General features: G+C 49.7%; 1 protein-coding gene across 5 annotated transcripts in view; it reads right to left on the bottom strand.

The window, feature by feature from the left end:
• Positions 1–24,740, bottom strand: part of LOC147641008 (uncharacterized) — a 44,269-nt gene that overhangs the window by 19,523 nt on the left and 6 nt on the right. The window contains exons 1-2 of one of the 5 annotated variants that reach the window (XM_086817254.1): positions 24,590–24,740; positions 24,139–24,353 (exon numbers count right to left, since the gene is read on the bottom strand). The exon at positions 24,590–24,740 is cut by the window's right edge and continues 6 nt beyond it. In XM_086817254.1, the coding sequence (XP_086673380.1) occupies positions 24,139–24,348 (210 nt within the window). In that variant the 5' untranslated portion in view covers positions 24,349–24,353; positions 24,590–24,740. Of the gene's footprint in view, positions 1–23,990; positions 24,057–24,138; positions 24,354–24,498 lie in introns of those variants that run through there. The other 4 variants (XM_086817260.1, XM_086817268.1, XM_086817287.1 and 1 more) reach the window with 4 other exon arrangements.

The following is a 24,740-nucleotide window of genomic DNA, read 5'->3' as shown; positions in this document are numbered from 1 at the left end:
GCATATTAAAATATTTAAACATGGCCACAGCCCTAACAAATCCATCATCACTTCGCATAAAACATAAAAGATGGACAAAACATCCACAAATGCTGAAAATGGAGCTTGCACGTGTGACACCGCACAGAGGCCGGAATGGGCTGACCCCCCGCCTTGGAGTATTTGATTACCCAAGAAGAATATTATCATGTACAAGCTTTAAGGGCCTTACTCTCCCCACGGGAGATGCCAGATTATACATATACAAATGCCATAACACAGCCCAACACGAGACAACCAAGCCGGAACATAGGCTGTAGAAATGCCGAGCCAACAATATAATCCATATACCTCCGTGTGGGTATTGATTCTTCCCCAAAAACCACGGGTCTTCATGCAATAGAGCTGGTACAGCAAGTACAAATTTCCATTCAGCCGGTATAGCAGGTACAATGGCTGGTACAGTCGGTACATTGGCTGGTACAGCCGATACGGTGGCTTGTACAGTAGGTACAGCATGTACAGTGGCTAGTACAGCAAGTACAGAAGTTGGTACAGTTGGTACAATGGATGGTACAAGTACAAGGATTGATACAACTAATACAATGGCTGGTACAGTAGGTACAAAGGCTGGTACAACAAGTACAATGGCTAGAAATCATAATAAATGATTAAATATCCTTGCCTTCAAGATTTTTCCGCGATGGAAGCCTCCAAAACAGTCACAAACAGCCGGTATTCTTCATGGGCAGCCTTCAAGAGAGAGAGAAAGAGAGTAGCCATCATTCGGGCAGCCTGTAATAGTGGTAGAGGCTAGTGTGCAGCAAGAGAGCCTCCATTAATGAAGAGAGAGGGCTCCAATTTATAGATTTGGGCCTCCCATGAGCTAAAATGGCAAGAGAAGGCTACAATGACAAATGGAGAGCCACACAATAGCTGAAGTGACAAGTGTGAGGCCACTTGTCCACTTTGATCCACTTTCTAACAAGTGTCAGGCCACTTGTCTCACTTTGGTCCACTTTCTTGCCAGATGTCCCAATCTAAGAGATGGGTCCTTCCATAAACTTTATCTCTAAAAATATCCCAACTGGTAGACATTCTGTCATAGGCACTTTGCCAACTCTTGGTATCTGCTCAATTCCAGATGTAATGACGCGAACAGAATTTCCATCGGAGTCAGGCCAAAAATAGCAACTCTCCTAAATTTTAGGAGTGTGGTCCTTTGTATTCTAGGATAATCCCCCATTCCCAAAGCTTGTACTTTCCAAATATTTAGACATCCTGGAGTCCACCGGGAAATGTCCAGGCTGGTGACCTCCTCCCCTACCAATGTAACTCGCAACGGGTGCCCGACAGACTAGGGCCTTTGACACACTTGTTGATACCATCAATGCATATTAAAACATTTAAACATGGCCACAGCCTTAACATATCCATCATCACTTTGCATAAAACATAAAAGCTGGACAAAACATCCACAAATGCTGAAAATGGAGCTTGCACGTGTGACACCGCATAGAGGCCGGAATGAGCCGACCCCCCCCCCCCCCTTGGAGTATTTTATTACCCAGGGAGAATAATATCATGTACAAGCTTTAAGGGCCTTACTCTCGCCACGGAAGATGCCGGATTATCCATATACAACTGCCATAACACAGCCCAACACGAGCCAACCAAGCGGGAACATAGGCTGTAGAAATGCCGAGCCAACAATATAATCCATATACCTCCGTGTGGGTACTGATTCTTCCCCAAAAACCACGGGTCTTCATGCCATAGAGCTGGTACAGCAAGTACAACTTTCCATTCAGCCGGTACAATAGGTACAATGGTTGGTACAGTGGTACATTGGCTGGTACAGTAGGTAAAGCATGTACAGTGACTAGTATAGCATGTACAGTGGCTGGTACAGTAAGTACAAAAGCTAGTATAGCTGGTACAATGGGTGGTACAACAAGTACAAGGACTGATACAAGTAGTACAATGGTTGGTACAGTAGGTACAAAAGCTGGTACAACAAGTACAATGGCTAGAAATCATAATAAATGATTAAATATCCTTGCCTTCAGTATATCTTCGCGATGGAAGCATCCAAAACAGTCCCCAACAGCCGGTATTCTTCATGGGAAGCCTTCAAGAGAGAGAGAAAGAGAGTAGCCATCATTAGGGCAGCCTGTAATGGTGGTAGAGGCTAGTGTGCAGCAAGAGAGCCTCCATTAATGAAGAGAGAGGGCTCCAATTTATAGACTTGGGCCTCCCATGAGCTAAAATGGCAAGAGAAGGCTACAATGACAAGTGGAGAGCCACACAATAGCTGAAGTGACAAGTGTGAGGCCACTTGTCCACTTTGATCCACTTTCTAACAAGTGTCACGCCACTTGTCTCACTTTGGTCCACTTTCTTGCCACATGTCCCAATCTAAGAGATGGGCCCTTCCATAAAACTTTCTCTCTAAAAATATCCTGGTAGACATTTTTTTTCCGAGAAAAGATCCTTTCATTAGTTATATAAAAACGCCCGTAGGGCTACAAAAGATCCTCTCCTGCTCACAAGAAAACAAAGCAGAGAACAAAACAAGGCAGCCAGGGAGACTCTCCCTAGGTGCTGAAAAGTACAAGTATCAGTACAAAGAAGCCGAGGGACTATATCATACAATAGGAGGGGGGAAAAGCCAAACAGGTGGCCTGTAGTGCCAACGGGGGGACCCCGCGTGTAGGGTATAGAAGGGGCCGCTGCACCAAGTGGTGTGAAAAGCCTGGCGCCGCAAGATCGCCTGATCCGAGTCGCCCCGGATGCGGTCATACTGTCCTCGCAGGGTGTGAATCAACTCCTGCCAAATCCCCCGAACAGTCTCTACTGGTGGCTCCAATCTCCCCTCAAAGGCCCTGAAACACCGGGCCCTCTAGGTGAACCAGATGGTGAGGCTGCTGAGGAGCTCCCATCGTAGATCCCTCTCCTGTGTCCAGCTGGCGGATGAGAAATCCGGTGAAGGAACAAGGCGAGGCTGGCCCCTAATGAATCTGATGGCCTGGCTGTCCTGCTCCATCTCATAGCCCATAGCAAGCCCTAACGAAGTCGACCACCCCACATATACATACCCTCTGGAGAGAGGGGGGCCAGAATACGCAGCATCCGCAGCCAAATCTGCTGCGCCTGAGAGCAGTCCCATAGGCAATGTCTCTGTGTCTCCATAGGGTGGTCGCATCGGACGCAGGCCGCTGGAAGACCGCTGTAGACAAGCCAGGTGCCAGCTGCTAAGCCCCTGTGGGCGACCAGCCACTGAAAAGTCGAGATCCTGCGGGCCTGTCGACTCGCCCAGAGCCGGGTCCAAGAATCCTCCAGGAACTCCTGTGAGAGTCCCTGTAGCCGCCAGTGCCCCGATGCAGCTGGAGAGACCATCCTCCTCGCCGTCAAAATATGTCGCCCCAACCGAACAATATACTGGAAAAAGGTGATCTCTGTGGCCTCAAGGGATGCATAAGGATCATGCCACTCGTACTCACCAGGGTCCCACTGGAGCCGGGCCAAGGGGCACGCTATGCGCCAATCAGGGAGCACATCTGCAGGGTCTGGGTCAATATGCCACTTTCGAGAAGCGGCGGCCACTACCCGTATCCTCTGAAAGATGCACTCTGCAACCAAAGGCGACTCCACCTCCACTCTCTGAAGTCTGCCCTCTTCCTGAATCTCATAGTAGAGGCATCTGCCATCCTCACTGCAAGCTCTGACAACAATCAGGATCTCCAACTGTGTAAAGGCTCCCATCCACCGTGCGGCCACTAGCTCGAGAGACGTGAACCACTCCTCTGTGAGTGCCTCCTGAATGTCATCCCTCATAATCAACCCCCCTCTAAAATGACTCAGCCTCTCCACCTGGATCTCCTCTGGGAGACTGCAGAAGGCCTGTCAGTCTCCAAAACTACGTGATGGGCCTGCCGACAAAGGTCCCCAGGCTAGACGAGGCCGAGAACCTAGCATATGACCTTGCTCTATGCGAACCGCTGGGCTCCAGATGAGCGGCTGTCTGGCCCGCTCCTCAACACAAGGAGGAGGTCTCTGAGAGAGCCTCGGTCTCAGCAGCTCCCAAGCTCTCAGGATGCTCAAGGCAAATATGTCCTCCCATCCTCTACTGAGGCCTGTCCTCCTCATCTCTATGAAGATCCATCGTATCTCTGGTGCCCAAGTGTCCCCTGCTGGGGGAGCCCGAGCCTGTAGCCGCTGCAAAAGCTCTTTCCAAGGCTCAGCACCTAGAAGCAGCCCCCGAACAATAAGCTTCCCCAATAAGGCTCTACTCTGATCGACTGGATCTATAATACCCAAGCCTCCTAGGGCCAGCGGAAGTGTAATAACTGCCCAAGCAACCTTTGCCCGGGCTGGCTGACCATCCCGCCCAGACCAAAGAAAGTTCCTAATCAGCCTCTGTACCTGGCTGATGCAAGAGCTCGAGAAGATCCAGCAGGACGTAATGTACCACATGGTCGCTAAAAGCACCTGATTTGCCACCACCACCCTCCCAACCAAGGATAGCCGAGCTATACTCCAATACAAAAGCTTCTTCCGAATGCTCAGAAGAAGCGGGGCAATCTGCTGCTCAGGTGACAAATCTAGTCCAATCTAGCATCCTAAATATCGCACTGCTGTGCCAGGAGGAATCCATCTAAAACCCGGGTCTGGGCTCCATGCCGGAGTGGGAGCGCTACTGATCCAAAAGGCCACAGTCTTGCGCCAATTGATCAATGCTCCCGAAGCTGCACTAAAAACTTGGAGCGACTGCTCTGCTCGAAGAAGATTGGCCTCTTGGCCATGCAAAAATAAGCCTGTGTCATCAGTAAACTCAGCATCGCGCAGGTCCTCCCCCCGGACTGGGAGCTAGTCCTCTCAAACCAACCTCCTCTGCCGTCAAATACATGCTCATAGCCTCATCAAAGAAGAGAAAAAGAAACGGGGCGAGAGGACACCCCTGACAGACTGATCTGGTTAGTTCAAAACTCGGCCCCCGTCCTCTTGCAATCAACACCTGGCTACGAGCTGTGGAATACAGAGCCGCCGCCCCTCTAATACAACCTGGCTCAAAGCCCAGGCGAAGCATAGTGCCCTCTAAGAAACCCCAATCGACTCTATCGTATGCCTTCTCAAAATCGAGAAGCATCACGACCAAGTCCTCACCAAGAAATCTAGCTCGGACCGTCGCCTCCCAAAAGGTGAAAATGTTGTCAAGGATACTACGCTCCTTGACGAATCCTGTCTGGGTAGCATGAATCAACTCCCCCAAGAAGGGCTGGATCCTCAAACTCAAGGCCTTTGCTAAGACCTTGTAGACAGTATTGAGGATCGTAATAGGTCTCCAATGTCGAATATCATCTGATACTCCCTCCCCCTTGGGGATAAGAAAGATCAAGCCCTCTGAAAAGCTCTGTGGCATCACCCCAGTGTCCAAAACATACTGAAAGCCCCTGCGGAGGCCTGGCCCCAAAAGGTCCCAATAGCGCATAAAAAAGGCAAGCGTCAATCCGTCCTCCCCTGGGCAATTATGGCGCGGAAGGACCCTCAAGGCCTCAGCAAGCTCAACCTCTGAAAGAGGCTCACCCAGAACTGTACGCATACGATTTGTGACCCTCCTCTGCACATGGGCCCACACAGTCTGTCTGCAAGCATCCCGAGCCTCAGTGGCTGGCTCCGCTGAAAGCAGGTCTCTATAGAACCCAGTGGCAATGGCTTTGATCTCCCCGGGCTCAGTAGCTACCGATCCGTCCGGCCTCCCAAGCTGACGGACTCTTGCTCGAGCATGGCGAGGTCCAGTAATCTCAAAAAACTCCCCAGTCACTCTATCACCAATCTGCGTCCACTGAGAGGCCTAGCGACGATAGTAAAACTCATGTCTCTGCTCCTCTGCCTCTCTAACCTCCTGGCGTGCCTGGCTCAGCTGGGACGCCACCCACTCACATGCAGGCTGCTGCTCTTGAAGGCGCTGAAGCAAAGCAAGGCTGCGTCTCAGCCGATGCTCCCGCTCACAAGTCTCTCCGAGCCGTGTCAAGGCTGCAGCGTGCAGAAAAGAGCTAAGCTCGATGAGTCCCTGGGCACACTGGCCTGCTGCATCCTCGTCAGAGCACTGACTATCATGCCAGATCCTCTCAATGTCCTCAGCGAGACTAGGATCTGTAAGTACCCTCTCTGGGATCCTCAACTGCAAGCTGGTCTCCCGTGTCCTCTCCTCAAGTGTCAAAATAACTGGCGCATGGTCTGAAAAAGAGGTGCCAGCGAGAATGCCAACGGAGCCCCCTCGCTCCACTAACCAGTCGCCCACATAGAAGCGATCAATCCGTGATAGATTAGTCCCTCCCTGCCGGCGATCCGACCGAGAGAAACTAAGACTGTCCTGAGAGCGGGAGAAGACCCCATGCTGCCATGCATCAGTGATCCTCAGTGACATGCAAAATCGCTCCCAAGCTGCAAGCTCCGTGCCGTGCACTGTAACATGACTGCCTCCCACCCTATCGGCCGGGTCCTCAAGCATGTTGAAGTCTCCCCCGACACACCAATGTGCGGCCTCTGGCAATGCATCCGTAACCTGGGTCCAGAACTTTGCTCTGGCACTAGCATGGTTGGGCGCATAGACGTTGAGCACGCCCAAGAGCTCCTCATGCGTCCTCAGAATGACATACGGTGCTCTACCAAGCACAATGATCCCGGGATCCACAATGGCCTGCCGCCATACATCTGCAATGACCATACATACTCCTCCCTGTCCACCCAAAGGACCAAACCCTGCAGACCAAAAGGTGTCCCATCTACCAGACATCACCGAACCATATCTCCGGATCCTGCTCTCACCCAAGTGGTGCTCCTGCATCATCAAAATATCAATACTACCACCAACCAGGCATCTCTGAAGCTCTTGCCTCAAGCAACCACGATAACGTATATAATGTGCTCCGCCAGGAAGAGAGGGCGCGAAGGAGAGGAGCAGGGGACGGCGGGCGCTACAGTGCTGGGGCGCGCAGGACAGCCAGGCGGGGGAGGGGGGGGCAAACGCGAGGGCAGCCGGGGGGGGGGAGCAGATGCGAAGGCGGGAATGGGGGGAGGACATGCAATCAGCGCGAGCAGGGGGAGGGAGCGTGAGCTTCAACGAGCCGGTTTCACCATACATCATCCTTCTGTCCCCAGCTGGTAGACATTCTGTCATAGGCACTTTGCCAACTCTTGGTATCTGCTCAATTCCAGATGTAATGACGCGAACAGAATTTCCATCGGAGTCAGGCCAAAAATAGCAACTCTCCTAAATTTTAGGAGTGTGGTCCTTTGTATTCTAGGATAATCCCCCATTCCCAAAGCTTGTACTTTCCAAATATTTAGACATCCTGGAGTCCACCGGGAAATGTCCAGGCTGGTGACCTCCTCCCCTACCAATGTAACTCGCAACGGGTGCCCGACAGACTAGGGCCTTTGACACACTTGTTGATACCATCAATGCATATTAAAACATTTAAACATGGCCACAGCCTTAACATATCCATCATCACTTTGCATAAAACATAAAAGCTGGACAAAACATCCACAAATGCTGAAAATGGAGCTTGCACGTGTGACACCGCATAGAGGCCGGAATGAGCCGACCCCCCCCCCCCCCCCCCCCCTTGGAGTATTTTATTACCCAGGGAGAATAATATCATGTACAAGCTTTAAGGGCCTTACTCTCGCCATGGAAGATGCCGGATTATCCATATACAACTGCCATAACACAACCCAACACGAGCCAACCAAGCGGGAACATAGGCTGTAGAAATGCCGAGCCAACAATATAATCCATATACCTCCGTGGATACTGATTCTTCCCCAAAAACAACGGGTCTTCATGCAATAGAGCTGGTACAGCAAGTACAACTTTCCATTCAGCGGGTAGAGGCTCCAATTTATAGATTTGGGCCTCTCATGAGCTAAAATGGCAAGAGAAGGCTACAATGACAAGTGGAGAGCTACACAATAGCTAAAGTGACAAGTGTGAGGCCACTTGTCCACTTTGATCCACTTTCTAACAAGTGTCAGGCCACTTGTCTCACTTTGGTGCACTTTCTTGCCACATGTCCCAATCTAAGAGATGGGTCCTTCCATAAACTTTGTCTCTAAAAATATCCCAACTGGTAGACATTCTGTCATGGGCACTTTGCCAACTCTTGGTATCTGCTCAATTCCAGATGTAATGACGCGAATAGAATTTCCATCGGAGTCGCCGGGCCAAAAATAGCAACTCATCTAAATTTTAGGAGTGTGGTCCTTTGTATTCTAGGATAATCTCCCATTCCCAAAGCTTGTACTTTCCAAATATTTAGACATCCTGGAGTCCACCAGAACCCTTTCATACTGGAAAATGTCCAGGCTGGTGACATCTTCCCCTACCAATGTAACTCGCAGCGGGTGCCTAGGAGACTAGGGCCTTTGACACACCTGTTGATACCATCAATGCATATTAAAATATTTAAACATGGCCACAGCCTTAACATATCCATCATCACTTTGCATAAAACATAAAAGCTGGACAAAACATCCACAAATGCTGAAAATGGAGCTTGCACGTGTGACAAAGCATAGAGGGCGGAATGGGCCAACCCCCCCCCCCCCCCCCCCCCCCCCCCCCCTTGGAGTATTTTATTACCCAGGGAGAATAATATCATGTACAAGCTTTGAGGGCCTTACTCTCCCCACGGGAGATTCCGGATTATCCATATACAAATGCCATAACACAGCCCAACACGAGGCAACCAAGCCGGAACATAGGCTGTAGAAATACCGAGCCAACAATATAATCCATATACCTCCGTGTGGGTACTGATTCTTCCCCAAAAACCACGGGTCTTCATGCAATAGAGCTGGTACAGCAAGTACAACTCTCCATTCAACCGGTACAACAGGTACAATGGCTGGTACAGCCGATATAGTGGCTGGTACAACCGGTACAGCAAGTACAAATGCTGGTACAGCATGTATAGTGACTAGTACAACAATTAGAGTGGCTAGTACAGCAAGTACAAAAGCTAGTACAGTCGATACAATGGGTGGTACAGCAAGTACAAAGACTGGTACAGCCAATACAATGGGTGGTACAGCAGCTACTGTCACGACCCTGTGTTTTTCTCTGGATAGTATGCAGGTGTGCACGGGGACATGGTGGACAGTGTGAATGGCATCAGATTTGAGTTAAAAAGGAAGCCCATGTGTGGATAACCGCAAGTGTGAAGGGGGCAAAGATACTTTAATTTAAAAAGGTTTTATAACCTTTGGTGGGCAAAAATTAAAGTTTTAAAGGTTTTAAAACCTCGGGAGGCCACTAAGCAATTTATAGAGGCTACTCCACTTTTGGAGGCCCACGACTCTCTTCTCCCTCTCTCTAGCTTTTGGGAAGCGTGCTAGTTCTCATGCATGGAAGAGAAGAGAAGTCGACTGCATATGGGGCTGCTGGTTTTTGGCTGCGCATAGAAGAGCCAGTGCAGATCTGTACGACTGCTGTCTGCAGGTACAGTGTACAGCTGCTCTGCAGGCACAGGCGGCGCAGGTCAGGCTGCTGCAAGTACAGGTGGCGCAGGCTGGTACAATTGCAAGTACAGTCCACGAGTTCAGCTGTACGACTGCAGATTCAGGTGTACGACTGTACGACTGCAGGCATATGTGTACGGACAGATACAGCTGGTACAGGCGGCTACTGTACGACAGCTGATACAGGAGACAGCTGCACACTATTTGGTACGGGTGGCTGCTGGTGTCGACCTGTTCGGATAGGTGGTTGCAGGCGTGTGCTTTTTGGAGGATGCCGTGCTTTTGCAAAAGACAGGGGCTGGTTTCTCTGGACATAAAGGCGGACAGGGGCTGGTTTTTCATGAACATAGACATCATGTCGATGGCGTTCAACTGATGGAACTTTCAGCTTCTCTTTGCTTTGGTTCGGGACTGTTTTGAGATCAGTTCGAGGACTGTTTATGGGTTGTTTTTGGTTGGCTGCAAATTCAGCTATCTGCTTGGGTTTCCGGCTGCAAGTACAGGTCAATTGAAAGTGCTTCTTGGCATGGGAGTGATGCAAGCTCGCATGGTTGCATGCTCATGGAGCAGATTGTTTTCTTCCTGCTAGAAAGGAACAGAGGGACCTACAGTTATGGGCATCTCTATGTTTCCAGATGTTTCGTGAGGGAACAGGTAACTAGATGTATGCTGTTGTTGGCAATGTTGTTGAATGGTGCCATGAATGGTTCTGTATGGAAACAAGACAGAAGTTTCAAAGGGAAACAGGCCTAAGGGTTTCATGTGGAAACACGTCGTAGGTTTCTCGAGGAAACATGTATTTGGGTTTCTCCAGGAGATAGGTCACATGCAAGTAGAAGGTACAGGAATGGACACATGTTTGGTACAGCCTTGCTACTGATTGGGTAGGGGACAGGGAATCCATGACAGATGGATAGTACCCCTGGAAGGTAGAGAAGGTTGGTACAGGTGTGTCGACTGTATGGTATGCTGTGCTGTGATGCGAGTTCTCTTTTGAGAGACAGTTTGGGAGTCTATGTTGTGATGCAGAAGCACTAGATGTGTCAGGGTGTGATGCTGTTCATAGTGTGAGAGGCTATGGATGGTTGTGGCAGTCCTGATAATGGGAGAAAGCTTCAGTATGCAGGACTCAGTGTGTGAGAGTCTTTCGATGTGAACAATGGCTGGACTTGTTTGTGGATGCCGAGTGGATATGAAGCCAGGATGCAAGGTCTTTGCAGGCTTCAGGAGTTCTACTGTGATGGTTGAGTTCCCAGCCTTATTGTAATCAAAGCTCGTATAATCAATTAAAGAAATACCGCAAGGGGCGCCACTGCGTTTTGGGGCCAATCGGTGTCCGTGTACTGTTTGCAAGAGCACTCTAGCTCCCCCTGTTTGTTTTCCTTTTCTAGGTCCTCAATGTCGTTGAAGTGTTTTATGTGCAAGTGGACACATGTTTGGTACAGCCTTGCTACTGATTGGGCAGGGGACAGGGAATCCATGACAGAGATGGATAGTACCCCTGGAAGGTAGAGAAGGTTGGTACAGGTGTGTCGACTGTATGGTATGCTGTGCTGTGATGCGAGTTCTCTTTTGAGAGACAGTTTGGGAGTCTGTGTTGTGATGCAGAAGCACTAGATGTGTCAGGGTGTGATGCTGTTCATAGTGTGAGAGGCTATGGATGGTTGTGGCAGTCCTGATAATGGGAGAAAGCTTCTGTATGCAAGACTCAAATGTGTGAGAGTCTTTCGATGTGATCAATGGCTGGACTTGTTTGTGGATGCCGAGTGGATATGAAGCCAGGATGCAAGGTCTTTGCAGGCTTCAGGAGTTCTACTGTGACGGTTGAGTTCCCAACCTTATTGTAATCAAAGCTCTTATAATCAATTAAAGAAATACCGCAAGGGGCACCACTGCGTTTTGGGGCCAATCGGTGTCCGTGTACTGTTTGCAGGAGCACTCTAGCTCCCCCTGTTTGTTTTCCTTTTCTAGGTCCTCAATGTCGTTGAAGTGTTTTATGTGCGAGTGTTTGTTTCACCGCCCGTCAGGTCGGTTCCAGGTACAAAGGCTGGTACGACAAGTACATGTCAGAATATGCAGCAGAAATGATAACCAAACTTGGGTAGACAAGAGCAAGTAGACTGCAGAAAATAAACAACACAAGAAACACAAAGAGATAGGTGTGTAAACTCTTCTCTATACACAAGATCCTGCAGAAAACTGAATGAGGAAGTGGTGGGGGCATGGGGCCTATTTATATGCCCCTATGAGAGCAGTCGCCCAGCACTGAAGGGGCTCCACTCTGTATGAGCAGTCGGCCAGCAACAAAAAGCTCCACGACTGCATACATCCAGTCGGCCAGCAGTCCAGAAGCCCAGGAATGATGTGTGGGCAGTCGGACAGCCACAGGACTGCAGATGGGATAGTCGGCCAGCCTTGAAGTGCTCCTGCCAACCTCTGGCATCCCTCCCCACCACTGGAAAAAATGGAAAAAAATAGGAAAAAATACGGGGAGTGAGGAAAAATGATAAAACACCTTATACAGGGCGGGCACACCCACAACAGAGGCCTTGGTGTATAAATATAGATAGGAGATGACTTCTAACACCCCCTCTCAGCTCCTGGCTGTGAAACCAACCCAAGCGAGCTGGAGTGCCGCCTAAGCGTAGCCTGAGGTAGAGACTTCGTGAAGAGGTCCGCCGCATTGTCCTCCGTCGAACAATAAAGTAGCAAGATGTCACCAGCCAAGATCTTCTCACGTACAAAGCGATACTGTATCTCTATATGCTTGGTCCGGGCATGGAAGACCGGGTTGCGAGCAATAGCTATACAACTCTAGTTATCGCACTAGATGACTGTGGGCTCCTTCTGTGGAAACCCAATCTCGCCTAGCAGCCTCCGCAGCCACACAACCTCACAAGCAGCACCACAAGCAGGCCGGTACTCTGCCTCTGTCGAAGAAAGGGCAATAGTTGGCTGCCTCTTGCTGCTCCAAGAAACTGCTCCTGAGCTGAGGGTAAAACTGTATCCTCAAGTAGATCTCCTCGTGTCCGGATCGCCTCCCTAATCTGAGTCACTCCAACCTTGGAGACTGACTCCATTCCCTCCTGTGTAAAAGAGTCCCAGATCCTTCGTACTCTGCAGATAGCGCAAGATCCGCAATCCTGCGTCCCAATGAGTCTTCAATGGCGTCTGCATAAAAGAGCTCAACAGCCCCACGGAGAAGCTCAAGTCCAATCTGGTGTTCAGCAACCAGATCAATGAACCAATCAACTTCCGGTACTACGAGGCATCAACTGGCTCACAAGGATCAGTAACAATTAACTTTGTATTCGGGTCCATCGGCGAAGTAATAGGCTTGCAGTTCTCCATCCCAAAGGCCTCAAGCAACTCATGAACATACCGCTGCTGAGAGACGAAAAACCCCCTCTGGGTCTGCCAGATCTCCAATCCCAAAAAGAAGTGGAGTAAGCCTAAGTCGGTCATCTCAAACTCCTTTGACAAGGTAGCCTTCGTCACTCTAATGTGATCCACATGACCGCCAGTGAGAATGAGATCATCCACATAAAGGATGATAAGCGTGACCATGCCACGTTCCCGAAAGAGACACAGGTTCGGATCTGCAACCGATCTCTGAAATCCAGTCCGAATAAAGAAGGAATCAATCTTCTGATTCCAAGCCCTCGAACCTGGTTAAGACCATACAAGGCCTTACGTAACCTGTAAACCATCCCTTCAGATCGTGGAACAATAAAGCCTGGAGGCTGCTCAACATACACCTCCTCCTGCAGGTCACCATTAAGAAACGCAGATTTTACATCCATTTGATACACAGGCCACCTCTGAGAAGAAGCAAGGGCAAGAATGGTCCGAATCGTGGACATCCGCGCTGTCGGTGCAAAGGTATCCTCGTAGTCGATGCCTGGCCGCTGAGCATAACCTTTAGCCACAAGTTTGGCTTTGTGTTTGTCCACCGACCCATCAGACGCATATTTGGTCTTAAAGACCCATTTGACACCAATGACTGACCGCTTCGACGGCCTCGGTACCAACTCCCATGTCACGTGCACACCATTCAGGTGTACAGTGACATGGCATCATTTTAGCATCATAGACATCATCAGGCATTTAATCATGATTTATTCAGGCATTTAAATGAATGTGTTCAGCATGTACCACATGGTATGAGTTGAATTCAGCATTGTAGCATCACATTAGTCATTTAGACAAGCATTGGGACATGGTGGAGGCAGCCGACTAGCAGTATTGGTATTTTATGGGAGATATGAGCCTTACAGTACTGGCCGACTGCAGCCAAGCTGGCCGACCAGCACCCCTCACCCATATATATATAGGCGCCTCTCCATCCAGCCATTCAAGCACATCCTCATCTGGATCATCATGCGTTTTCAGCCTATCATCTCAGCATGCAGTAACCAGTCCATCATAGCAGCATTCAGCAGGGTGTTCTCCAACGCATCTCCTCCAGGAAGCTTTGGGAGCAGCATATCCAGCCAACACATCATCATCAGCATCATCTTCAGCAAACGCATCAGTCATTCAGTTCAGTCCAGCCATCAGATCTGCAAACGCATGGAGCATCCACCTTCCCGTGTTGGAGAGCATCTGCGTTTCATCATCAGGTCAGCATAACATCTGTTCCAAAGCATCCCTTGTGTGATCTTCGAGGGCCGTCCTCTATGGTCCACTCGAAGGATAGCTCCGTGACACCCGACTCCCGAAGGCTGTCTAACAACCACCTAGGTACTCGAACAGATCGTGGAGCCACCTGTGGTCGCGGGGCTCTACTCTAGCTGCGGGCTCAACCTCCTGTGAAGACTGAGGTTGATCAACTAGAATGATGGTCTGGGAATCATCATCAGACTCCTCTGGATCTCCAAGAAGTGGCAGCTCCTCGACAATGGACACTGGAACATGCTCGTCAAAGACCACATCCCAGCTGACAACAATCTCGTTCCTCTCTGGATCATACAACCTGTATCCCTTGGAAAGAGAGTTATACCCCACAAATACAAGCTTGCGGGACTTGGAGTCAAGCTTCCCCCTCTGCTTCTTCGGAATATGTACATACGCGTCACTCCCAAAGACACGGAAGTGCGAGACATCAGGTTTCCTGCCAAAGTATGCCTCAAATGGAGTCATATGGGGTACTGAAGTCGTTGGAGATCGGTTGAGGGTATGGACAACCGTTGCCACAACCTCTCCCCAAAGTGGACGAGGAAGATCACGATGCTCCAGCATGGTCCGCCATCTCCACCACAGTCCTGTTCTTTCGTTCGACAACTCCATTCTCCGAAGGCGATCCAGTATTGGCCAGTTCCCTTTTGATGCCATGATCTGCACAAAATCTGAGAAATACAGTTGAGGAGAATTCACCTCCTTTATCAGCCCTGAGAGTCTTGACCTGAAATCCAGACTCTTTCTCCACCATCACGTACCAATCCTTGAACTGTGCAAAAGCTTGGTCCTTCTGGGAAAGAAAGTAGACCCACGTGAATCTGGTACAATCATCAACAAGCAGCATAAAGTAGAGAGATCCTCCCAAAGATGGTGTCTACTGAGGTCCACACAAGTCAGTGCAACTCCAATGGTTTCGAAGCCCGCCTGGAAGCCTGCTTCGGAAAGGATTCCCTATGCTGCTTACCACGTATGCAAGAGCTGCAACGCCCTTGCCTACTACCAACATCTGGCAAGCCAACCACCATCTGATCTCGGAAAGCTCGCCTCAATGCATCCACATTTAAGTGGCCAAAACGAAAGTGCCACAAATCTCCGACCTGAGAACCTGTGAACGAGGAGAGTGTGCAGAGAGCTTGTAGATACCATTCTCCACACCACCTTCCCAAACAACCTGGCCAGTCTCACGGTCCCTTAGAGCAACTGAATGCTCCTCAAATTCCACCCGAAAGCCAGTCTTGCATACTTCATGCACTGACAGAATATGAAAACCCAGGGCAGGGACATAAAGAACACGGGAAGCATGTTTGCCCCCCTTGCCGTCGGGAATAATCTCCATCCGGCCCTCACTATGTATCGGAATAGTGGAGTTATCGCCAATAAAGATGCGACCTGACTGCCGTTTCAGATCCAGAAAGAAGTCACGGGATGGAGTCATGTGCCTAGAAGCACCACTGTCAAGAATCCATTCCCGAGTATCCTTCGCGGTGAAGCCAACTGCCTCCTCGCTCGAAGATGATGAAGCATCGGAGTCCACCATCTCTAAGTGCACAAATGCCGGAGTCTTTGCAGCTGAGGCTGAGGAATCAGCACTCTTCCCTGTCCGCTTAGGACACTTCCTCCAGCAGTGGCCTTTCTCGCCACAATCATTATAGGATCTTTCGGCCTTCAACTTCTCTCGTTCTGAGTCAGGCTTCTTCTCAGAAGACTTCTCCGGTGAAGCCTTCCCTTTGCCCTTGTTGTTGTTCCGGCCTTTCAACCGTTGGCCAGTTAAGGCCTCCGAACCTCCGCTGTGAGGAGGGTTCGTGAAACGTTCCTCCTGGTCCAAGACCATTGGCACAAGCTCCTCCCAGGTAATGGTGCTGAGCCTGCCACTCGTAATCAACGAGGAACAGAAAGCAAAGGAACAGCAAAGGGATGGCCATGTCTTCAGATGATATCTCTTTCCCAGCTTGTAGGACTTCCTGCTGAAGGGCCTGCAGCTTGTTAATGTGTTCCCGCATCGTCGAAGACTTTGCAGGGTTCATACCCGCATCTGCACTTCCAAGGAGATCCGTTTCATGGGTGATACCCTGTTTGTTATACAAAGAAGCCAAGTGCTCGCATATGCCTCTCGCCAGCATCATGTGCTTTACATGATTGATCACTTGTGGTGTGCAGTTGAGGAAAATAAACGACCGAACCCTGGCGTTGACACGATCCCACATGTGTGCCTATGCCTCTCGGTCCTTCCTCGTCAACAGTAACTCCCCTTCCTCTGCTTCCGGCCGTGGAACCCCGATGATGATAAAATCAGCAAGGTCATATGACTCCAGCACCGACTCCATCATGACCTTCCAAATGCCGTAATTGGACCCGTCCAACTGACGATCTACTGGGAACGTGGGGAGAGTTGGAATCTTCACGTGCTTCTCAGTCATCTCTAGTAAATCTGCCATCGCGGGGAGTAACCTGAAAGGGTGGGTGGGTGGGAAAAAAAATCTGAAAACCTGCAAGTGGCTGTCCAGCACCTTAGCCCGCCTTCCTCTTGCACCTTCTCTTCCCAAACAGTCCAAAACAGTCCACCAATCAGCAGCCTAACGCTCCCCCTCTTGCTCAAAAAAACTCCCAAGATCTATCACGAGCCTAGGACTCTGATACCATGTCAGAATATGCAGTGGAAATGATAACCAAACTTGGGTATACAAGAGCAAGTAGACTGCAGAAAATAAACAGCACAAGAAACACAGAGAGATAGGTGTGTAAACTCTTCTCTATACACAAGATCCCACAGAAAACTGAATGAGGAAGTGGTGGGGGCATGGGGCCTATTTATATGCCCCTATGAGAGCAGTCGGCCAGCACTGAAGGGGCTCCACGACTGTATGAGCAGTCGGCCAGCAACAAAAAGCTCCACGACTGCATACATCCAATCGGCCAGCAGTCCAGAAGCCCAGGAATGATGTGTGGGCAGTCGGACAGCCACAGGACTGCAGATGGGACAGTCGGCCAGCCCTGAAGTGCTCCTGCCAACCTCTGGCATCCCTCCCCACCACTGGAAAAAATTGGGAAAAAATAGGGAAAAATACGGGGAGTGAGGAAAAATGATAAAACACCTTATACAAGGCGAGCACACCCACAACAGAGGCCCTGGTGTATAAATATAGACAGGAGATGACTTCTAACAGTACAATGGCTAGAAATCATAATAAATGATTAAATATCCTTGCCTTCAGTATTTCTTCGTGATGGAAGCCTCCAAAACAGTCCCCAACAGCCGGTATTCTTCATGGGCAGCCTTCAAGAGAGAGAGAGAAAGAGAGTAGCCATCATTAGGGCAACCTGTAGAGGCTAGTGTGCAGCAAGAGAGCCTCCATTAATGAGGAGAGAGGGCTCCAATTTATAGATTTGGGCCTCCCATGAGCTAAAATGGCAAGAGAAGGCTACAATGACAAGTGGAGAGCCACACAATAGCTGAAGTGACAAGTGTGAGGCCACTTGTCCACTTTGATCCACTTTCTAACAAGTGTCACATGTCCCAATCTAAGAGATGGGTCCTTCCATAAACTTTATCTCTAAAAATATCCCAACTGGTAGACATTCTGTCATAGGCACTTTGCCAACTCTTGGTATCTGCTCAATTCCAAATGTAATGATGCGAACAGAATTTCCATCGGAGTCGGGCCAAAAATAGCAACTCTCCTAAATTTTAGGAGTGTGGTCCTTTGTATTCTAGAATAATCCCCCATTCCCAAAGCTTGTACTTTCCAAATATTTAGACATCCTGGAGTCCACCAGACCCCTTTCATACTGGGAAATGTCCAAGCTGGTGACATCCACCCCTACCAATGTAACTCGCGACGGGTGCCCGGGGGACTAGGGCCTTTCATGTGAAATAGGCGCCTCCTTCATGTGAAATAGGCGCCTCCTTCATGAGGGGAATTCCCCACACTGAGGTGTCAAAAATGCATCATTACAGCAAGTACAATGGCTGGTACAGCCGGTACTGCGGTTGGTATAGCAAGTACAAATGCTGGTACAGCATGTACAGTGACTAGTAAAGCAAATACAGTGGCTGGTACAACAATTACAGAAGCTTGTACAACCGATACAATGGGTGGTACATGAAGTACAACAAGTACAAGGACTGGTACAACCAGTACAATGGCTGGTACAACAGGTACAAAGGCTGGTACAACAAGTACAATGGCTAGAAATCATAATAAATGATTAAATATCCTTGCCTTCAGTATTTCTTCGCGATGGAAGCCTCCAAAACAGTCCCCAACAGCCGGTATTCTTCATGGGCAGCCTTCAAGAAAGAGAGAAAGAGAGTAGCCATCATTAGGGCAGCCTGTAATGGTGGTACAGGCTAGTGTGCAGCAAGAGAGCCTCCATTAATGAAGAGAGAGGGCTCCAATTTATAGATTTGGACCTCCCATGAGCTAAAATGGCAAGAGAAGGCTAGCCTTGCTTTGCTCCAGCGTCTTCAGGAGCAGCAGCCTACATGTGAGTGGGTGGCGTCCCAGCTGAGCCACGCACGCCAGGAGGTTAGAGAGGTAGAGGAGCAGAGACATGAGTTCTACTATCATCGCCAGGCCTCTCAGTGGACGCAACTTGGTGATAGAGTGATTGGGGAGTTCTTTGAGATTGCTGGACCCCGCCATGCTCGAGCAGGAGTACGCCAGCTCAAGAGGCAAGACGGATCGTTAGCCACTGAGCCCGGGGAGATCAGAGCCATTGCCACTGAGTTCTATAGAGACCTGCTTTCAGCGGAGCCAGCCACGGAGGCACGTGATGCTTGCAGACAGACTGTGTGGGCCCATGTGCAGAGGAGGGTCACAGATCGTATGCGCACAGTTCTGGGTGAGCCTCTTTCAGAGGATGAGCTTGTTGAGGCTTTGAGGGTCCTTCCGCGCCATAGTTGCCCTGGGGAGGACGGATTGACGCCTGCCTTTTTTATGCGCTATTGGGACCTTTTGGGGCCAGGCCTCCGCAGGGGCTTTCAGTATGTTTTGGACATTGGGGTGATGCCACAGAGCTTTTCAGAGGGCTTGATCTTTCTTATCCCCAAGGGGGAGGGAGTGTCAGATGATATTCGGCATTGGAGACCTATTATGATCCTCAATATTATCTACAAGGTCCTAGCAAAGGCCTTGAGCTTGAGGATCCAGCCCTTCCTTGGGGAGCTGATTCATGCTACCCAGACAGGATTCGTCAAGGAGCGCAGTATCCTTGACAACATTTTCACCTTCTGGGAGGCGACGGCCCAAGCTAGATTTCTCGGTGAGGACCTGGTCGTGATGCTTCTCGATTTTGAGAAGGCATACGATAGAGTCGATTGGGGTTTCTTAGAGGGCACTATGCTCCGCCTAGGTTTTGAGCCAGTCTGGATTTGAGGAGTGGCGGCTCTATATTCCACAGCTCGTAGCCAGGTGCTGATGGCAGGAGGACGGGGGCCGAGTTTGAATTGACCAGATCAGTCCGTCAGGGGTGTCCTCTCACCCCGTTTCTTATTCTCTTCTTTGCTAAGGCTATGAGCATGTATCTGACGGCAGAGGAGGTTGGTTTGAGAGGACTCCAGCTCCCAGTCCGGGGTAAGGACCTGCTCGATTCTGACTTTGCTGATGACATGGGATTGTTTTTGCATGGCCAAGAGGCCAATCTTCAGAGGGCAGAGCAGTCGCTACAGGTTTTTGGTGCAGCTTCGGGAGCATTGATCAATTGGCGCAAGGCACTGGCCTTTTGGATCAGTAGCGCTCCCACTCCGGCATGGAGCCCAGACCCGGGTTTTAGATGGATTCCTCCTGGCACAGCAGTGCGGTATTTGGGATGCTAGATTGGACTTGATTTGTCACCTGAGCAACAGATCGCCCCGCTTCTTCTGAGCATTCGGAAGAAGCTTTTGTATTGGAGTACAGCTCGGCTATCCTTGGCTGGGAGGGTGGTGGTGACAAATCAGGTGCTTTTAGCGACCATGTGGTACATCACGTCTTGCTGGATCTTCTCGAGCTCTTGCATCGGCCAGGTACAGAGGCTGATCAGGAACTTTCTTTGGTCTGGGCGGGGTGGTCAGCCAGCCCGGGCTAAGGTTGCTTGGGCAGTTATTACTCTTCCACTGGCCCAGGGGGGCTTGGGCATTATAGATCCAGTTGATCATAGTAGAGCCTTATTGGGGAAGCTTATTGTTCGGGGGCTGCTTCCAGGCGCTAAGCCTTGGAAGGAGCTTCTTTTTCAGCGGACTGCAGGCTAGGGCTCCCCCAGCAGGGGGCACTTGGGCACCAGAGAGACGATGGATCTTCATAGAGATGAGGAGGACAGGCCTCAGTAGAGGATGGGAGGACAAATTTGCCTTGAGCATCCTGTGAGCTTGGGAGCTGCTAAGACCGGGGCTTTCTCAGAGACCTCCTACTTGTGATGAGGAGCAGGCCAAACAGCCGTTCATCTGGAGCCCAGCGGTACGCACAGAGCAGGGTCATATGCTGGGTTTTTGGCCTCGTCTAGCCTGGGGACCATTGGCGGCAGGCCCAGCACGCAGTTTTGGAGACTGGCAGGCCTTCTACAGTCTCCCAGAGGAGATCCAGGTGGAGAGGCTGAGTCACTTCAGAGGGGGGCTGATTATGAGGGATGACATTCAGGAGGCACTCACTGAGGAGTGGTTCACGCCTTTCGAGCCAGCGGCCCCACGGTGGATGGATCCTGATTGCTGTCAGAGCTTGCACTGAGGATGGTAGATGCCTATGAGATCCAGGATGAGGGCAGACTTCAGAGAGTGGAGGCGGTCGCCTTTGGTTACAGAGTGCATCTTTCACAGGATACGGGTAGTGGCCGCCGCTTCCCGGAAGTGGCGTATTGATCCAAACCCTACAGATGTGGACACTGATTGGCGCATATGGGCATATGTTGCGCGCCCCTTGGCCCGGCTCCAGTGGGACCCTGGCGAGTACGAGTGGCATGATCCTTATGCGTCCCCCGAGGCCACTGAGGTCACCTTTTTCCAGTACACTGTTCGATTGGGGAGACATATTTTGACTGCGAGGAGGATGGTCTCTCCAGCTGCATCGGAGCATTGGCGGCTACAGGGACTCTCACAGGAGTTCCTGGAGGATTTTTGGACCAGGCTCTGGGCTAGTCGACACGCACGCAGGATCTCGACTTTCCAGTGGCTGGTTGCCCACAGGGGCTCTGCAGTTGGCACCTGGCTTGTCTACAGTGGTCTTCCGCCGGCCTGCGTCCGATGCGGCCACCCTTTGGAGACACAGAGACACTGCCTATGGGACTGCCCACAGGCGCAGCAGATTTGGCTGCGGATGTTGCGCATTTTGGCCCCCCTCTCTCCAGAGTGCATGTATACGTGGGGTGCCGCTGCTTGGTCGACTTCGTCAGGGCCTCCTCTGGGATACGAGACGGAGCAGGACAGCCAGGCCATCAGATTCATTAGGGGCCAACCTCGCCTTGTTTCTTCACCGGATTTCTCGTCCGCCGGCTGGACACAGGAGAGGGATCTACGATGGGAGCTCCTCAGCAACCTCACCATTTGGTTCACCTGGAGAGCCCGGTGTTTCAGGGCCTTTGAGGGGAGACTGGAGCCACCAGCAGAGACTGTTCGGGGGATTTGGCAGGAGTTGATCCACACCCTGCGAGGACAGTATGACCGCATCCGGGGCGACTCGGATGCGGTGATCTTGCGACGCTAGGCCTTTCACACCACTTGGCGCAGCGGCCCCTTCTATACCCTACACGCGGGTACCCCCGCTGGCATTACAGGCCACCTGTTTGGCTTTTCCCCCCTCCTATTGTATGATATAGCCTCTCAGTTATTCGTACTGATATTTGTACTTTTTTGCACCTAGGGAGAGTCTCCCTAGCTACCTTGATTGGATCTCTGCTCTGCCTTCTTATGAGCAGGAGAGGTTTTTGTAGCCCAACAGGCGTTTTTTTTTATAACTAATGAAAGGATCTTTTCTCGAAAAAAAAAAAAACATCCACAAATGCTGAAAATGGAGCTTGCACGTGTGACCGCATAGAGGCCGGAATGGGCCCAAACCCCCCCCCCCCCCCCCCCCCCTTGAGTATTTTATTACCCAGGGAGAATAATATCATGTACAAGCTTTGAGGGCCTTACTCTCCCCACGGGAGATGCCGGATTATCCATATACAAATGCCATAACACAGCCCAACACGAGGCAACCAAGCCGGAACATAGGCTGTAGAAATGCCGAGCCAACAATATAATCCATATACCTCCATGTGGGTACTGATTCTTCCCCAAAAACCACGGGTCTCAGCAAGTATAACTCTCCATTCAACCGGTACAGTAGGTACAATGGCTGGTACAATCGGTACAGTGACTAGTACAGCGGTACGGTGGCTAGTACAACCTGTACGATGGTTGGTACAACTGGTACGATGGCTGGTACAACTGGTACGGCAAGTACAAATGCTGGTACAACCTGTACAGTGGCTAGTACAGTAAGTACAGTGGCTGGTACAACAAGTACAAAAGCTAATACAGCTAATATAATGGATGGTACAACAAGTACAAGGATTGGTACAGCCAGTACAATGGCTGGTACAGTAAGTACAAAGACAAGTACAACAAGTACAATGGCTAGAAAGCATAATAAATGATTAAATATCCTTGCCTTCAGTATTTCTTCGCGATGGAAGCCTCCAAAACAGTCCCCAACAGCCAGTATTCTTCATCGGCAGCCTTCAAGAGAGAGAGAAAGAGAGCAGCCATCATTAGGGCAGCCTGTAATGGTGATAGAGGCTAGTGTGCAGCAAGAGAGCCTCCATTAATGAAGAGAGAGGACTCCAATTTATAGATTTGGGCCTCCCATGAGCTAAAATGGCAAGAGAAGGCTACAATGACAAGTGGAAAGCCACACAATAGCTAAAGTGACAAGTGTGAGGCCACTTGTCCACTTTGATCCACTTTCTAACAAGTGTCAGGCCACTTGTCTCACTTTGGTTCACTTTCTTGCCACATGTCCCAATCTAAGAGATGGGTCCTTCCATAAACTTTATCTCTAAAAATATCCCAACTGGTAGACATTCTGTCATAGGCACTTTGTCAACTCTTGGTATCTGCTCAATTCCAAATGTAATGACACGAACAAAATTTCCATCGGAGTCGGACCAAAAATAGCAACTCTCCTAAATTTTAGGAGTGTGGTCCTTTGTATTCTAGGATAATCCCCCATTCCCAAAGCTTGTACTTTCCAAATATTTAGAAATCCTGGAGTCCACCAGACCCCTTTCATACTGAAAAATGTCCAGGCTGGTGACATACACCCTCAAATCAATGTTCTCCATTAATGCATAAAGAAGGACAGTAAGCTTCACTTCATGCATAGCATTCATATCTTAGATCCATTTGAATCTTTGCCAATCCTTGTAATTACTCATTCATTTAGTAATATATAGTAGGAATAGGTTAGGTAAAGAGGCTCTCTCTTCTCCTTCTCTCTATACTTTTCTTGTGTCATCATGCACATGTGATTAGCATTTATCTGTGTACAGTATGATCATTCACATCTTTGGGTTTTGTTTTTTTTTATCAATATATCGAGAAGATCCAAACCAATCAAGCTCCACTCACATTGAGACCTCTACCCTCTTGCAATGAAGTGAATGTAAAGCTTTTGCATGCAACAAATTGAATCGCGTACTCCCATCTAAGTTTAAGAAGAGTGCCTTACAATACTTCCCAAAGATATCGAGTTAGACAACAAAGTCACTTAGAAACAGTTGGGTGTTTGAAAGCAAGTGGCAATCGAAACAAAATGTAGGTATTATTGGGCATAAGAAGGGGACGTGCATACCATGATGCCAAGTTGGGTCTTGCATGTGGACCACCATGATGCCAAGGACATAGCCATTCCCTAGGTTCCTATCCACTTGTTTGCTAAGTATCTCCTAGATTTCCTGATTTTGCATGATTGAACTAAATAGTGGTTTCTCTTGCTTTACCTGGTCATTATAGGCATTGATGTCAACTGTGTGGGTCTTGAGGAGGATGTGGAGCAGCTGGAGGTTGCCTTCTTCGATACTGCGGAAGAAGCTGGACTGGTTGTGTGAGGCTTTGCTATCATCATCATGAGACAGTACTACAGCCTCTAGGTTGGAAGCCACTGATGTGCAAGCTACACTGTCCACGGAAGCAGTATGCTGATCCTCCATAATCTCTATAAATAACAAGAAAAAATCAAATGCATGCCATGAATCACTCTCTCTCTCTCTCTCTCACACACACCCCTCTCTCTCTCTCTCTCTCTCTCTCTCTCTCACACACACATACACGCACGCACACACACACAAAAACCCCCTCACCTTGCAGGCCAAAACAAACATTGATGCAATGCAGCAGCTCAACTGTGGATTTTAAGACTTACAATGGCCTTACTAGTGCACCACTGCTTACCGATCTCCTATATTTCGCCGAAAGCTAGGCTTGTTGCCTCCCTTCTTCGATCCAAGAAGTGGTCTTTTTCAGAGCCTAGTGTATATCTGCACTAAGTTCTCTTTGATCGATAATGAGACCACGTGCCTTCCCAAAAGAAACATCACAAGTG

This window comes from Cibotium barometz, chromosome 2 (genome assembly GCF_041138505.1).
Source record: "Cibotium barometz isolate CiBa-2024 chromosome 2, ASM4113850v1, whole genome shotgun sequence".
Lineage (NCBI taxonomy): Eukaryota > Viridiplantae > Streptophyta > Polypodiopsida > Cyatheales > Cibotiaceae > Cibotium > Cibotium barometz.
This window is presented reverse-complemented; position numbering and strand designations above follow the sequence as displayed.